At 38.3% G+C, this 18,272-nt stretch overlaps 1 protein-coding gene across 1 annotated transcript; it reads right to left on the bottom strand.

The window, feature by feature from the left end:
- Positions 1–231: 231 nt before the first annotated feature.
- LOC140659632 (protein-glutamine gamma-glutamyltransferase 6-like) lies at positions 232–14,018 on the bottom strand (the record flags this gene model as incomplete). The annotated part of the gene is made up of 12 exons (XM_072879499.1): positions 232–382; positions 1,426–1,550; positions 2,317–2,480; positions 3,447–3,764; positions 5,203–5,445; positions 5,543–5,646; positions 7,241–7,376; positions 7,622–7,802; positions 7,963–8,091; positions 8,880–8,998; positions 13,397–13,636; positions 13,838–14,018. Coding segments are annotated over 12 exons (2,091 nt in total), but the record flags the coding sequence as incomplete, so codon positions are not given.
- Between the last annotated feature and the right edge of the window lie 4,254 nt (positions 14,019–18,272).

Genomic DNA, 18,272 nt, shown 5'->3' with positions numbered 1-18,272 from the left:
AACTATTTCTACAAGGACAAGGCTTCATTTTTCTAGACAAGAGGACAAAAAGAAGGAATTAATTAGAGACTAAATAATTAAGCACTGTGAAAACAGGAGACTTGATTCTATTGCAATGTAAGAGGTCACCAATTTTTGTGGAAAGTTTCTTGCTGTCATCACTGTCCCTATACAGAAGAGAATGTCTTGCCGTGTTAATGCTGAAATAGGAGATTGATTCCATCGTATTAATTATGCAGGTGCTACTGCAATGGTTACAAATCCCTTAACATGTGAAAATTTGTCACAAGAGAAGTCTACTTGCAGCTGTAAGGGCCCAGTCCTGCGAGGTGTGAATTCAAAATAAATTTTTGATCTCTCCCTCGCTGCCAGTCGTGCCAGACTGAAAAAGAAAATTAAAAATAAATTAATTCAGATTTGCATTGTCTTTCCTTGAGATTCCCAGGAAGAAGAACTGCATGATAACTAGCACACTAACAGTTACTTGAGACCCAGCCTTGGTTTTTGAGAATTACTTAGGGTTTGAGGCTTGGTGTAGACTAAGAGAGGAGAAAAGATAGTACCATCTTCATTTACTCTTGAATAGACTGATGGAAATGAGGAAGTGGTACATCATCCCTACATCTTAGGGCTGGGTCAACACAAACTCAGAATAGGAAAACTCTGATGTCAAAGGTCAGCGCTCTGTCCGATACCTGCTTGGTTCATATCCATTTTGGCAATAATATGATTTTTCTAATGGCCAGGGTGCTTTGTTTTGTGTCTCCTTTTGGCCTAAATTGGCTTAGTCTTTCACTGCAATAACGTTTTCCATATTTTTATGGATTATGTCCAAATATTTCCAAAGGCACAGCAAGTCAGGCTGTTTCATAATAAAACAAGCTTTAGGAAATATGAACTACTCAACACTGAGTTAATCCATAAAGCAGCAGAGGCCAGAGGAAAAGAAAAGAGTAATAGAACATTTTGCTCTTATGTTTTGAAAAGGCACGATTTTCTCCTACTTTCAAGGAGAACAGAGCAACTTCTTGTTTGAGCTGAAACGAGGGGAGCTATGGCAGTGTCTTATTTGTTTGCTTTAGCTCAGACTTATTTTTGTAGTATTAGGGTACTGTATATAAAAATAGAAACACAAAGCCAAGCTGTAGAAGAAATATCCGAGAGACAAAAGAATTTGACATGTCCACTTGCTTTCCCAGGAAGGAAAAAAGTTAGCAGTTTTTAGTTGTTAAAGAAGTTTCTATGTGGAAAAAAATACATGATTGAGAAATCATAATATCTCAATATATATTTGGTGGCATTTTTATTTTCATAAATAGAAAATATGGAAAAGACAATTCAACCATGATTTTTTTCTTATTGAGAAACTAGACATGTTATTGGTCGTGTTAGAAGCACTGAGTAAAGGCTACAGCTTTCACTTACTGTATCTTGACCTGTTGATTCATCAAAGTCACTAGTAGTACACAGTGGTTCACAGGTTCAGGGAGTGGATTGGCATATGAGATCTCTAGATTAACAGCTTTGTTCACTACAACCCGCCGAGGAATCTAAATGACAAAGACACATTTCTGACTGTTTCACTTTTCTGTTTTACAGAAACACATTCACTGTTTTACACTTTTCTGGAGTCAGACTTCAGTCAAACTGTATGCAGAACATCTCTCATATTTGAGGATGAATGAGCTATTGGTAGGAGCAGTGAAATTTAACTGACAGGTGGTATGCCTTTCCTAATACTTGAAGCTGGATTTGGATTAGCTAAATAGTGCTGTCAAGCTGTATGCAATATTTTGCGCACAATTTCAGTGAAATAGAGCCCTGACTATACAGACACATCTCATTAAACCCGTCTGATCTTTGGGTTGCTGAGTGGCTTTTTTTTTTTTTTTGGCACATCATTGATTAGAATGAAAGTGTTAAAACAATATAGGCTGGCCCTAACATAGATTAGTATTAAGGGTTTAAGTCTGTATTTTGGGAGTAGGCAAAGTTGCTTAAAGGCCACACAAGCACTTGCTAATAATTAGAATACAGACGAAATGAAAACAAGTTCTGTGAACATAAAGCAGTGGCACGTGACTGGGAAAGAAAGAAGGTAACAGAGCTTTTTCTGAAGAACAGGGGGCAGATTCAGGCAAAGATGCAAAACTGGTCTCTCGCGTGCTTACTTTCTCAATTTAAGCAGGAGCAACATCTGAAATTGCAGCCTAAGTTAATGCATTTATCCCCAAATTCTCATCTAAAGATCTGAGCTCCAGAAAGACTCTTTAGTTCTTTCTCTCTGCTCAGGACATCAGGGAGAGAATTGTTTACCTTAATGATAATGTTTGTGTCCTCTAAAATGATTGTCTTCTCCACCAGCAACTTTACCCCATGCATGTGCAGGACTTCACACAAGGCAGTAACTTGGATCCTTTTGTCAGTAGTGAGATATTTTCCGTAATAAGAATAAGGGATCTTTAACCGGATATGTTTCTCTGGAATTCAGACATATATTTAGGAACCATTACATTCTCAAAGAATGCTAAAGAAAAGAGTTATTGTGAGGGGTTTTGAAATTATTGAAGAGAACAGAAGATAAGAGAGCTGGAGTCTGTTTATATTTCTTCCTTGTGAGACTGGTTGTGTATTTCCCTCTTCTGGTGATCCCTTTCTACTTTAACTCATTTGACCCTTACAGTTTTGAATGGAGGATTTTGTCCTGAAACTGGGGAATCTGCTCATCTGCATTTCACTGGATTCCTATCCCTTCGTATTTCCTATAATTAGAGGTATAACCATTTTTATCTATTCCCTCCTTACGTCCTATTTGTTTTACCTCAGTCAAGAAGAACGTTTGGGTCAAGTTTCACAGAGATCCTCTTCAAGTGACCTGGGCAGCTGCTTATTGTAGTCCTACAACTTTTCTGCTGTCTATTGAAAAAATGTTTATCTTTGTAGCCCGTGGGGATGAAAAAGATCTCTATAGTAGTTTTAATAGTCTTGACTCTTCAAAAGAGAGACAGAGTTTCACTGTAACTTTTAACGGTTGTCCTAGTTAATTTCTATTAAAGTGTTGCCTGTTGAGTGCCAGAAAGCATACATCAGGTTTTTGTTATTTCTTAAAAGAGTAAGATGTGTTCCTATACATGTAATAATCACCACAGACACACATGCACATATATACACACACATATATAGTGTTGCTTCTGGAGCTATAATATAAATGTAGCCTTCTATATAACATTTCATGAGACCTTCAATTCCTGGTTGAACTAGTGAAAGTTTTCAGGGGCAAAAAAACATCTTGTAAAATGTAGTCATAAACAATGCTATTAAGAGATGAAACAAGTAGATGCACTACAAGGCTGATATAGATATGATATTGATGTTTCTTCCTTCCAGTTGCCTTCATGTGGCTAAGAAGAGGGCTATATTGGCTCCTTAGGGATATTAAAAGTTACCTTTTTTAGAACCAAGATCCACAGAAGTGGTTGCCTTCAGGATCTCTGCCACTGCTCTCCTCGTGTACAGGATGGTTGATGCACTCAGGTCCACCTTCACAGTCTTGTGGTCAAAAGATAGGTTATTGAGAATTAAGATTAGGGTAACGTCTTTGCCAAACACTGGAGGCTCAGCCAGCTTGAATTTCCCAGAGATCCCAGGGTTTCTAATTGTCTCTGAAGATCTTTCATCTGGAGATTCTGCATGTCTTTCTGTAATGTTTGATCCAAATATCTTGGCCAAGGCCTTTTTATAAACTCGTCTTTCCTCAGAAGAACCTGGTCAAAGGAGAGAACCAAGTAAAATTCATACTTTTGTTGTCATTGCACCTTCTCTGTGTAAAGGCTTTCAGAATGATATAGGGTGTCAGCTCTGCATCACCCAGAAATACACAATACCTAAAAGTTCCCCATATTTTTATTAGGTCTCTGTTCAGGTTTTTCACAGGAAAGTAATAAACATACTGTAATAAGGTGAATAAGTCACTAAAATGAGATATGATGCATTTGTATTTGTTTAGGATGCAAGATTTCTTTTTCTTTGGTCAGAACACGTAGTAGTGTGATGTTACTTTGCTAATCTGATGATAATCAGCCTCTGTATTAAATATGGTTGCACTAAAACCTTGAGGAGTGAAGTATTGAAAAATGGCCACTGAGTCTGAATGGCAAACTTTAAAAAAGTGAAATACATCTTCCCCCCCCCCCCTTTTTTTTTTTTAAAAGACTTTGAGCCACAAACATTAAGCAAACTATTATATGACATCTGTAACCCTAAATTTAAAAAAAGATGGAAAGACATAGGTACCAAGTTTTTGAGGGAAGATAAAAGTATTCCTGCAAACATATGGCTGTGCAGTTCTTAACCTTTGCTGCTTTGTTTTCCTAAGTACAGATGAATGGCATTTAGTCCCTTTACTGTTTCCTAGTAGTTTTGTTTCCAGAATCCAATAATGTGGAGACTGAGTCCACCAGGAGTGTAAACACAGAACAACTGAATGGCTGGGTAGCTGATGGCTGGATGCCAGAGCAGGAGCGCAAGAGAGTAACTCAGTGAATTTATACAGTCAGAAAGGGAGACCGAGTGAGTCACTCCTCTTGGGAGTGGGATGCAATGGGGTCTTCAAAAGGAAAGAAGAGGAATTGTAACGGACACAGCAAGAAATAAACTTATTTGCTGAGAGAGACTGAGCACGAGGTCATATGGGAGATGGATGTCTAGTGTTAGAGGACTGGAGTTTAAGGCTTTGGATTAGTGGTTTGCTTGTTGCCCCACTCCCTCTGCCAGATATGCCGGAAAACTAGTACTTATTAATCTGTAACTTCCCATACTACAGACCTGTGCACAGTTTGTGATGCATGATGGACTCAGTTTTAAGACTTTTTGGTATGACAGCTTGAGTGTTTGTCTGCCTTGGGTAGTAAAACGTCTTTTATAGCCCTGTTTTGTGTATATATTACATTTTGTACTACTGTGTAAGGGACTAAATTATATTTTGTATTATGTCTTAATAAGGAAACTACTAAATACACAAAACCAGAAATATAATACCTATTGTAGTAAGCAAGTAGTCCGAGAACACTGGCAGAAATATTTTCTGAAGGAAGGGGAGAGATGCTCAAACAAAACAGGTTACCCATCCTAGCTTCCTAGCACCAAGGATTCAGTAGGAAATAGTTGTGATAACAAGTAGGTAATTTGTGATAATTCCTTTACCTTCTGGATATTTGTAATTATAGGTGACATCCACACGGGAATTGCTGCCCACAGCTTTGGTGCTGATAAACCTGCCAATTATTTCAGTATCACAATAAACTCTTTTCTTAGTTCCATCATTGTATACAATCCATCTGTTGCAATCAGCATTCACCTCCGTATACACAAATAAGGTGTCATAATCCAAGTGTACATCACCTTCTTTGATGGCTATGACAGATGCAGGGCCACACTGAAATAATCCTAAAACATGACAAAAAAAAAAAAAAAGTCAAACTTGATTAGTCACGCTCAGTTTGGAGAAGGAATGTTAAGTCATGCTAAGAACTTATACTGTTACCTTTGCTTTGTTCTTGTGGAGTTGCATCTAAAACCTGCCATCCATTGTATGATGTTCCAAGGTCTGGGCGAATGAACCAGCTTTCGTTCCAGACGTGATAATCCCTGGAGACAAAGAACAATGTCTAGAAAGCATAGCAATATAGAGTCATACAAACTTCCAATTTGAAAGGAGTAGGGAATTTCATTTTTTAAAGATTCTTTAAGATGTGACATAAACTGTCTCATTACAGCAACTCACTACCTCTTTCAAAGGATAGATTTACTGCCTGCTTTTGAGGTGTAGACCTTAGGACAGGACGGGAGAGAATATAGATGTCAGCAGTTTGCTTTGGGAGCTATATGAACTGCAAGCGAAAGATTTAAGCCTTGAATATAGGCAACACTTGGTGCTTGACTTCAGTAACCTTCAAATGTGGGAAATGCTTTGTTTAAATAGAAACTTAGAATAGCTATACTGGGTCAGGTAAAATGCTCATAAAGTCCAATAGTCCATCTATAGTAGTGTGCAGCAGCAGATGTTTAGAAAAGAGATAAGAAACGCATGTGAATAGAATGACCCTTCCCCTGATATGCTCTATGATTTCTTGCAGTCAGAGAATTAGGGACTTTCTGAATTAGTAATTACATTGAGACTACTGTGTTTAAAGGTCGTTAAGTCATCTTATGCTCTATGAATCTCTTTTGTCCTGTTCAAAAACTCTTTATAGCTTTGTTTTCAACGGCATCCAGTGGTAATGAGTTCCACGAATTCCAGAAGGAAAGGATAGCATGAAAGATTGGTAAAATGGAGGTCACAGGAAGACCCAGAAAAGATTTGTTGGCTGAATTTTGTTCAGAGGCAAATACTTTTTAGGCAGTTAAGAGATGAAAGACTTCCCATATCCTTCAACCACACAGACTCAGTGAAAGGAAGCAGACTAAGTAAAGATACTTTTGGCGAAGCCTAGCGTGCACAGGCTTTGAGCTATATGATATACCCTTGGGCCTAGTTAGTTCACTTTCTGAAAAGTGAAGTGGCTGCAGAGTAAAGATTTTAAAACTGGAGGGCAACTAAAGTATAAAATGGTATTATTTAAAGAATATCATGTTTCTTTGGCTACTCAAATTTTGGGGTTTGATTGATGATCATGGATCACTTGCAGTTTACAGCACTGGACTACAATGTCCAATAATCAAGTCTGGAGAGTGTTGGGATTGTTCTCTCTTTTTCAGCTCCCACAAAGGGAAGGTCTAGCTACAGGAGCGCTGGAAAACTTCTTGGGGAGGCTCCCATCTACCTGGGGAGGATGACAGGCGAAGCTGAGAAACAGGCTTTGGATGTGTGATGTCAGAAAGTTACGGCAGCAGTAAACCAGTTAAGAGCATGGACGGTACACAGCTGCGTTATCAGGAAGAGACTGGTTAGGTGTCAATAATTAAAAAGAGCCTTGGGAACTGGTACGTTGTCAATGAAAACACACCTTCTAAAGAAAGTTGCAACAGGGACTGCAAAAAATTGGGCTGGATGGTTGTTTGAAGTAACTGTTATCTCAAAACCATGAAGTATGTTTTCTTTCCAAATGGATGTCTAGTGTATTAATTTAGATATTTGTATTAAATTTTGTCCACTCAGTTGCTTTTGTACTACTAGTGTTCATGTTTAAGTCTCATAAAGCCTCTCTCTAATTATTGGTGAGATGCAAAAAATTATATTTACCATGTGGAATCCTTGCCGATATTAAGACTCTTTCCAGAGCTGTTATAGTACTTATCAATACTCAGGTTTCTATCCACATCATGGGCAGAGTTAAAGTTTGAAACCAAACGAGTTGGAATCCCCAAGCACCTCAGAACTGAAATATATTTAAAAAAAAAAACAACCAAAACCCACACACAAACAAAACACAGACACAGCTTTAGTTCATTGTTTACAAATATCTGAGAAACAAAGTTAAGTGTCTAAATATTTTGTGATTCTTCAGCATTTGCAGTCTTCAGAGCACTGTTCCTCTTGTAGAATTAATTGCTTCGTAGTTTTGATAAAACCAGACATCACAAATGCCTCATTTCACCACAGTCCTCTATTCTTAAAGCTTACCTGTACACATCACGCCTGCAAAAACCCAGCACTGGCCGTACTGAACAGGCTTGTAGTTGTCCTGACGCCATTTCTGGAGGATTACCACACTGCCATCCCATCTGGATGGATTCTCATGTGAATGGAAGCTTCCCTGCCACTTTCCCAGGAGAACTCCATTATCATTATCATTTCCATTGATCTAAAAATAGGCCAATGGACAGAATGCACAAAATCAATTGTGTGTAACGCACCATATCCAGTTAATTATATTGCTTGAGGCGCAGGTGGCTGTCTCAGTGGTATAACTAATGCTTTCTGCTTAAGCATGTGGAATTCAGATTAAGTTGTCCATTTCTTACCATAGAACTGATTACTCGGCCCACATATTTAGGATCTCCTCTTCGGGATACATCAATGGCTGGGTCCTGACGATAGTACAAGCTCAGATCAAGCATGGTGAGGCAGATGTTTAGAATGTCATCTTGAAACTGTGATCAGATAAGATAAATTTTTAAGAAAATAGATATTCTCACAAACAGAATTAGAGGAGATTTTACTGCAGTTCCTCCTTTCTAAGATATTTCAGCCCAAAGGTGATAGGGACAGTGAGGCACAAAGACAGTAGTGTGCAGTTCCCACTGCAATAGTGGCTGAAGACAGGGCTAACTAAAATAAAGCAAAAATCTGGCAGGATGCCTTCTGCCATCAGAAGAGATGACTGCAGTAAAAGTAAACCTGCCAAGCTTATTCTGACTGCAGATAACTGATTCTCTTGAGTTATATCCCTGGAAACATTCAAGGTCCAGTTGGATGGGGCTTTGAGCAACCTGATCTAGTTGAAGATGACCCTGCTCATTGCAGGGAGGTCAGACTAAATGATCTTTAAAGGTCCTTTCCAACCCAAACCATTCTATGATTCTATGTCAATGGCAGTTCTGTCCCATTGTAACTGCATTACAAAAATAGTGGGTGTGTTGGAGCCACACATGTATATTGTCACTTGTACTGTGGATCCTTTGGTCTCAGATGAGGTCCACACTTGTACCATGAGCTTCAAGCACATGTAGAAGTCAGTCCTAGCTGAAGTACTGTGCTAAGCCATCTCTCACACCAAAGTCCTGTTAGGCACACAGTGAGCAAACCACAAGTAAGGCTAGCCAGGTTGGTTTGTTCAGTTTTCATATAAATAGGCATACCTATCAGAGGGGTAAATAATGATAAGAGAAAATGCTATTGGAGACAGAATAAGAGCCCAAATGAGTTTCTTATGGCTTACCTGTCCATAGTACCATCCTCTTGCTTCAATGTACTTTGCATTGCCCACAAAGATTATTCCATTTTCATTTAGAACATATTCTTGTCTCTCATTTTCGTTAGCCATGTAGACATCATCACCTGAAAACCAAGTTGGACATGCTTTTACACTTAAAGCTGAGAATACTAGCAACCTTTCAAAAATATTTGTATCTTGATTTAGCAAGGGAAAAACTACTATTTGGAAAATTTATTGTTATAGCTCCCTGAATATGTACAGTTCAGTGAAAATGCCTGCTATTGTATACAGCCAGGGTGTGGGGATCCATGTTACATTACTTTAACTTTTTTCCCTAATTTTAGTATAGCCTTTGTGTATTATCTAAATGTCCCCTATCTGTACGTTGTATTTTTGTGAGGAAGTTATGGAGAAAAATCCAGGCTAGCTCACTGGATTTTTCTGCCTTATCAGGGTAGTTAGAAGTAGAATAGACATTTGCAAAGAATCACACGGATGACATTTTTCTCTGTTTTCCAGTCGTGTTCATCTTGTTTTAAGATTCCTAAATTAAGATCTCTACTTGCCTGATCCACAGTGCTCTCAGGAATGTTATTAGGATAGCTTGCTCAACCATTGACTTTCATTTCATTGTTACTCATTGGTTTCCCTAGTATATAGCACAGTATGTAGCTGCTATGAAAGCTTTGGCTTCCCACAGGTGCTTAGGTTGTTTTGATCACTCTTTTGGTAGCAATATCTACTTAGCTCTGTGTTTAATTTCATAATGTTTAAAATTATTTTCTGAAAGCTTCAGGATTTCAGGAAATACATATAAATATCAGCTTTTCTTATTGAGTCAACTTCTTTACCTTCCTATAGGAACTTCTCATCCTTCCCTCCCTGCAAATAAAAAATTGTGTAATTTATTTTTCACATGATATAAGTCTATTTTTGTGGTGGCTGTCCACACTTTTTATATATATATTTTTTTTAAAAAGCTTTTGGGACAGCATGGGCCTGGAGAACTGTGTGCATTTCCAGGTGCTGCACTTCAAGGTGTGGACCAGTTGGAAAGAGTGAGAGGACCACTGACAATGCTCAGCAATCCTGAAAATATAACTTATGAAGAAAATATAACTTATGAATTAACTCAGAATTATTTAAGGTAGAAAAAAACAGGGGTGAGGAATGGGGCAAGCATGGTAATCAATTCCAGAAATTTTTGTGAAGGGGCAGGGGGGGAGGAAATCTGTTCTTGGTGTCTATCGTATGTAGGATGAGAAGTTATATGCTGAAATCAAAGCAAAAAAGATTTGGTTAGTTAATAGGAAAAAACTGTAATGGAAAGGCTAGTGTTTTACTGGAGTGAATTGCCAGGGGAGGTACTGGAGCTTCCCTAATGGCTGATCATTAAGAAGGAATTCAAGATCTGTCAGGAATGACTTAAGTGCTAAACTGAACCTGCCTTAGAGCAGGGTGTGGGACTAGATAACTTCCTAAGATCCTTCTAGCCCTATGAGTTTATGATTCTGAGAAATCTAAATGTCCTTCTATAATCACCTGGAGAGCATCTTTTTTCTAAGGTTTATATGCTCTCTGTTATAGTGTTCTAGAGCCAGTTCTTTGAATAAGTACACTTAGACTTTTTTTTATAATAACACTATTCTTACCAACAACTCAGAGCAAAATTAACATTAGTTTAAAAGGAGGAAAACACCCCCACAACACACCACAACAAATCTTTTCCTGTCAAGTATGACTAAATAGTAACAACCCCTTCTCCTGTTAGTCTCAGCATACAAGGAGAAAAAAACCACAATCATCCACAATGGTCCTCTTTTTTGACACTTACAGAAACACAGACCACTATAGACCTAGTCTTTTATTAAATTAATTCCTTAATACAAAAATACAAATTTATTATATATTCCGTCCTCTTATTCTGAAGTTAAAGCTTATCCTGACATAATGAGAAACAAGCAGGATGTAAATTTCTATTGATAGTTTTTAATCAATATGTAAGCACGCTTTCTAACATAGATATACTTCTAGTAATTTCCTCATATATTCTTTGCCACAGAAACAAGTAGCAAGTATCAGACATCTAGGGAAAATGATACATTCTACAAAATTCTCAAACGTACATATCCTTTTATCCTCTAAAGTTTTACAACTGATGCGTTCACTTGTGAGCTATAGATAAGCAGTGTATGATCATTCATTCAATTCATGATTAGCACTCTTTATTCTAGTAGTTAACTGTACATTCCTTCAATCGCATTAGGACATAATGCATCATTATCAGAAGCTGGCTTGCAAGTGTCTTAGATTTCTCTTTAAATGTCCTTAAGAGACTTTAATAATGTTAAAACATCACTTTTGTTTTATCCACAGGTTTGAAACAAATATGTTAGTGAATTAATAAGCTTATGGGTTTGTTACCATTATGGTAAGACTAGTATTTTCTGTGTCCAAATTCGGTATTTATTTCAGATATACAACCTGTGAAACTAATTGCTTTTGGCTTGCTAAACCAGAAATTTTCTCTTCTCCAAAAGGCTTTTCATGTTATCCTAGTAACCTTTTTCATGTTATCCCTTTCAGTTATCCTAGTAACCCTTCACTGAACATGTTCTAATTCATAATTCCTGTTCAGGAAAGATTAACTGAAAGAAAATTCTAAACAAGATCTCATCACGTTGTACAACGGCATTAATATTTAAATCTGAGTAACTGTTTCCTCTTATACAGTTTAATATTGCATTTACCTTTTTCAGGGCCATTTCACTTTGGTTCTCATTCTTTGATTAAGAAGTACTTTCACATTCTTCATGATTTCCAGCTGGTAAGTCTGCCATTGAAATTATTGTTATTTCTCCCTAAATGTATGGTCTTTTATTTTGTATTATTATATCTTATCCCTTCTGAATTACTCCAGTCTCTAAGGTCAGCCAGTTATTCCTGTGTGGTATCCCAGCCCATCTGTGTATGGACAATGCTGCTTAATGTCAGCATATCAAAGTCAGTAATGAATCATTTGATCAGAGTGTTTTTTCAGATGACACTTAAGGATCCACTAGTAGCTCTTCTCCAACCCAGTGCTTTTCCTTTCATCTCTAGTCCTGACTGTTTCCTTGTAAGTAGTTCTTTACTGATATTACAGTTTATGAATTAATTAATGTCTTTTCCATCTTAATGAATAACCACCCATGTGAACCATATCTACAGACCAGATCTGCCATTTATCCTTTGCTGAGAAAATAAATTTTCTATTTCCCTTCTGCTATGACACTTTCTATAGTGGTAACATACCCTCAAACAGAATCTGTTCCTGTTTGTCAGGATCGGGGAGCTATTCCGTTCTGCAGAAGCTTATTCAGCAGCATCCTACTTTAAGGATACTCCCTTTTGTTCGGCAGTGGTCATTGCATTGTCTGATGAATCTGGAGGGCTCTTCTGCAAAATCATTAGTTTTAAACTGGAATGGCACAGCTTCTTTTTTCTCAGTTTTCATCTGAGCACAATTTATCTGGTCTCATGAGTACCACCGCTACTCTAGTGTTCCAGTTCAGGAGCTGTCAAATATTTCAGTCCCAGTGGTGTGGTTTCCATCAATTAGAAGTTACACCACAAGTGATCTTTCACGGGGTTCTGGGAAGGTTTTTCCCTCAGGACCGTCTATGCAGAGATGGTCTGAGTTTCCTTAACATAATTCTGTAATTATTTCTGTCTTTAAGACATGCTGAGCTAATTAGCAGCTTTTTTCATCTTGGCTCTTGACATATTTCTTAGTGGCCCTTGACTAACATATGGTCACAGAAGAAAATAGTGGATGATTGGGGTTACTTTTCTCTTCTTTTATAAGCCATTTAGTCACTTGGCTGGCTAAGAGCTCCCTTAACTCCAGAGTGGTATATTTTAAGGCTAATCTAGGTTTCTAGACTACTCCATATTTGCAAAATCTGAGTTCAGGAATTTGCATTTCTTGTGCAACATGCTGAGGCTGCAGAAATAAAAAAATGGAGCAGCAAGAGATGTCCCTTTTCAACCCACGATGAAAGACATGGGAAATGCCAATCTTCTTCACACTATCCCTCTGTCAGTGTTCATAATGTTAGTTGAGCTATTGTCTTTGCACTTAACATCTACAAGAGCAGTCTTGCTTTGATTTAGGTGCAAGTCAAGGATGTTACTGTATGCTTGCTTCAAGTTCTGAGAAGTACATGCACTTATGAAAGTCTGTCAGCCCTTGTCTACGGAAAAAAGTGATTTGCTCAGTCCTGAAGAAAGAGTCTATTGGTATCACCCCACATAGCACATTTCATTAGGATAAAAGGGTGGAGGGGGTGCGGCAGCAGCTTTTTAATGTAGTAAAACCAGATCTCTGAACAGATAGCTGAGATTGCTGCCACCAGAGATTGCTGCCAGCTGAGATTGCTGGCAACCCAGAGAGAGACAGCTTGAGGGAGCAAGTTCACTGTGTAGATATGAAAGCAGATAGGTCAGTTACGTTCAAGAGCAAAGGCATTGGTACCTACCTGGGCACCAAGGATTGAAGAGTAACACAAACTGCCCCAGGAATCTGGAGAAGATCTTGTTCCCTGAGGCTACCTGGAGGCTGAGATTGTATCGTCCAATGACAGCATTGGCTGGGCTGGATATTGTAAAGTTCATATAGCCGGACTCGCTTGGTCCTTGGACAGCACTCCAGCCACTTGCCCCCACCTCAGAGAGGTTAAATACAGCCTTTGTATGATGTGATTCTGAGGGGGATGGTCCTGCCAGAGAGAAGGGGTAATTGGTTTCCATTCCAGAGTGTGGTTTCCATATTAACCTCACACTTGAAATAAGCACATTGGGGGGGGAAGTGTTAAAAATACATGAAGAAAAATTGCATCTCTAAATAGAACGAGGGGAGAACTACAAGGGATAAAGATTACAGTTCTGTGAGAACATGGATTAAGCTAAGGGAGTGTTACCTATTTCAGTGACAAATGCTAGGCTCTCCCCAGTCTGCTTTGGTCTGTTGAAGTACAGGGTAATAGTGAAGGCTTGTCCTCGCCTCACAGTCAACTCAGTGTTGGCATATCTGTCAGTATGGTGTGTGCCTGCATTTACTGATGGCTGCCAGCTGATATGTGTTGGTGTCAGATCTGTAAAACAGAAGAAAAGACAAGACACGAAGAAGCAGCCAGCAGGGAAAGAAGTCATTTGCTGGTAAGTAGCACAATGAGGTTGCTAAGAGCAGTTATATTTTACCGAATGAAGGACAACTAAAAAGCAGACACTCCATTAAATACTGCGGTCAATAACAGAAATTTTTTCTTGGGTTTTGTTACAGGGCTGTCATACACCGAGGACTTATATACTTCCTACACAGTGCTGGATGCTGTTGTATCACTGAACTTAAAAAATTTACAGGGGCAAATCAGTGTCATTTCATTGTCAGCACCAAATAAAGTGGCCTGTAGCCCCTCTACATTTTCAACATACATATTTTTAGGATCCCAGAAATGGCTATTAGGACATCTTACTTCTCCTGCTTACATCCTGATGCCATTTGGCCTAGAGTAGGGAAAGATGCGTAGTGAGAGGCCATCTGTCTTAGATGAATGAACAAGAGGTATTTGAGGACTTAAGTTCGATTTCTTTGTCAAAAGCTCCGTCTGACTGACTTTAGCTCTGTCCAAAGTGACAACTGGACCACTGGGATTCCTGTTCTAGTAGGCACTACCTTCATGTCCTAGAGGACTTCTGATGACTTACAGCGTGGTTGGAGTTCTCCGATATCAAGTGTCCTCCTGCACACATACTGTTATTATGGTCTGTGGTTTAAAACCCATAAAGTGGCTCTTGCCACCTTAAATGCTAAACTATATTTTTGGCAAGCGAGTATGTATATGATCTTCCTTGCAACATTGTTTTCTCTTCTATACTTCATGTTTTATTGCCACGCTCAAACTTGAGCGGTTACACTGTCTTCAGGACCTCTGAGAGGCACTATCCGCTATGTTTGTATCTGCCCTATGAGACTCCACAGAGTACACCTGGAGCATTGTGTTGCAAGTTTTGGCAAATGCTCAGGACAAGTACCTTGGTGAAGATTCTTCCAAATCACTTCTATTAATGCTAGTATCATAAATGCAATGAGGCTGGGGTGGGGGACGGGACGGGACAGGATGCAGAGACACGACTGCCACCATTTTAAAGGGAATTCAAAAGAAAACTATAACAACAACAACAAAAAGAGTGGGACGGTAAGGATGGGTTAAGGCCTATGGCACCATGCACTATTATGGTAGGGATCTTCAAACAAGCTTCCAAGTCTCTCTCATACCATATAGCATAGAAATGAAATACTAAGTCAGATCTGAAACAATATAGCTGCATATTAAACTACAATTTACATATGATCTTTGAAGAAGAAGTAACAGTAGAATCTAACTTATGCAAAAAAAGTGCCATAATTAAATTTGAGGAAGAATAATTTTTTTTCTTTGTAGTCTAAGACCATAAAGAAGTAGTGTAAGTAAGCATTGATGGGCTGAAAAAGAGAATCTTTAGCATGACTATCTGGGACAACAGTGAACTGCTGTAGGCTGCTGCTTTTTCTGCAAAGCAACATTTAAAAAACTGATTTGAAAATTTTTGTTTCATCATTAAACAAGAGAAAACCCTGCTTTGCAATTGCCCAGTGCAATAATCATCTCCATTTTAAACTGTAAAAAGCAGAGGTATTGTCATTACTGTTTTCCTTTGGTAGGGTTTTAATGCATCTTTGAATTCCCATCTATAGGCTCCATGCTCACAGCTCCATTAGGATGGATTACACTAATTTCGTTAATACAAAACATAACACATCTCTGAAATAGCATTTAAAAAATAAAGGACTTAGATAGAGTTCTGCATGGTGCCTTTTTAAGTAATGGGAATTTCTTTTCTATTTTTTCCCTCAAAACATCCTCTGCTGAGCTCAAAAATTATTCTTAAACGGGTCTTAATAATAACAACAATAAAACTTTGACAATGAAGTGCAAGAACAAATTACAATATAAAATTTCCTTCAGATAGATAAGAAATCTGAGCAGATACCTACAGGGCATGTAAATTTCTTAAGGAAACAGTCCTGAATAAAGTACCTGCTGAAGGGAAGCAAATGACACACAGAACTCACCTGCCATTCCCTCAGCTTATAAGAATCGCATACAACTTCTACTTTGTTCTTCAAGGATGTCCAAGGCACATTAATCATAAAAAGAAAAAACCCAGCAATCTTTTTGTGTTGTCAGCTGAAATTTGAGAGAAGGGAGAGGTACTTAGCAGTTGTTATTAATACCTGTAGACTTGTCAAACGAATTAACTAGTTCCTATAATATATGTATGTCTAATGCCAATGTTCCTACTCAACGTGGGTGTAATTATGGGAGGAGATACCAAAATTATTTACTCAGAGGAAATGCGTTCTCTTGAACCCCAAGACAAGAAGAACTTCCTACAAAGGATAATAGGTGTGCCATGAATAAGTTGTCTTTAAGGATGAGGAAATGGAGAGTGTGGTGGGATGTAAAAGCCATACGAAGGAAAAAGGAGCATTTCCTGACTACTTAACTTCCAGATTGGTTGATGTCACTTCTCATTTTGTTCAACAGCTGTGTGGTTTTAGAGGGTTTTTTTGGGTCTCAAATCATCTCCAACGCCCTCGACTTACGTGAAATGATAAACTCCCACCAGAAAAAAAAAGTCTGTTTTCCTGTTATGTTAGCCAGCTCCATACTACTATTTCAGCAAAAGTTTTATTTCAAAGAGAACCCTGAAACTATTTACCATGAGTAGTTTTTATCTGTGCAAACTCTAAGCCTGTCTATCTTCACAACTGTGAATATATTTATTTTTATTTTTGTACCCTCACTTAAAAGTGTACAAGTAATAAAGCGACATTATCATGGGGATCTATGTAAGATTCTGCAGCTCCACTGATCACATTTTAGTACTCAGTAAAGACTTAAAAAATAAATTAGTCTGAATTTTAAGTTACAAAGAAAGAAAAAAGCCTGAAAAAGAAGCAGAAATTAAGCTCCAACAGCTGTTTCTAAGGTTGATTTTACAAAAAAATTGTCATCTTGCACCTTTTTGAGAAACTTTGTTTTGATACTGTGAAGACTAAAAGAGTACGTACTTACATGACATTCAAGCTAGTCCTATCCTGAAAGAAAAATGCTAAAACTTTTCACACTCGGCAGCAGTATATCTGGTATGGTGTATCTCCACTTACATTACAATTCAGATGTCCTTCCTCCTCTTGAAAGTTTCCAGGATGTTCAGGCTGCTGAAACTTGCTCCGGGAATCACCTCAAATGGATTTGATTGCTGTTCAGAGCTACTTTAGTTGGTCCTTTTCTCTTTTCCTTAATTCATATTCCTTGGAAACCATAAGAGCCACAAGCCTCTGATGTTACCTGATCTTCACACACAGCCGTAGTGACAAACCGCATCGACCAGTTCTTAAGTTCAGGCATTCAGTACTTATAGTGATTGCTTCAGACATTACACATTGCTCCCGCTGGAGTATGACTATTTCCTTTCTTCTTCCTTGCTACTCACATAAGTAATTAAATCTCAGAACACTTTTTCTGTCTCAGCTGCAACCACCTCCTTTACCTCTTTATGACACACCCACAGCAGTGTTCACCAAGCCACCAGAACTCCTCTCTCAGAGTGGCCCATATCCCAAAGTGGCACTTGCCAGTCCACACCTTCACCACAGCAAGGCATGAGCAGCTGCTTTTGTAATCCTTTTGGAATGCAGCAGTCATGGTTCCTAAGTGACTAATGATGTAACAATGTTGCAGGTGTTTTTCCTAGCTCAATTCCACCCACCCATCATCCAAAATGGTTCAAAATATTTTGTTCTTCCTTTTCCCTTGTTTCAGAGCCGTGAAATTGCAGTGCAGTTTGCTAACTTTCAGAGAAAAACATACTCTTTTATTTCATTCATCTCCTTAATAATTTTGTCTATTGTTCAAGTTTGCACTATCATATCCTCAGGGTAACCATATTGCACCTTACACTTGTTGCTACTCTTTACTAGAAAGAGGAGATCAGTATAACTTCCACAAAAAAAGTTGCAGAATCCCTTCTGTGAGTCTGTATTGAAGTAGGCACACATTTAATTAGACATATTAACTTCATGTGCATGTGAAGTGTTGCAGGGGAAGGGTGTTGCCTTCCTTTTAATTCCCCTAGCGGTTCAATTTACAAGCCTCTCTTACTTCTGCTAGTGCAATTCACTTGACTTTAGCATAGTCTGGTTGTTTTCACGCATACAAGACATGTAAAAAGAAGTCATTAAGTGTATAACCACATTTTAAATCCAAGGCTATGCTTGAGCTTGAACTTCTACTGTTTGGTCTACAT

Source organism: Ciconia boyciana, chromosome 14 (assembly GCF_034638445.1).
Source record: "Ciconia boyciana chromosome 14, ASM3463844v1, whole genome shotgun sequence".
In the NCBI taxonomy this organism is placed as follows: Eukaryota; Metazoa; Chordata; class Aves; order Ciconiiformes; family Ciconiidae; genus Ciconia; species Ciconia boyciana.
The sequence above is the reverse complement of the archived record's forward strand: the minus strand, read 5'-3'. Positions and strand labels throughout refer to the sequence as shown.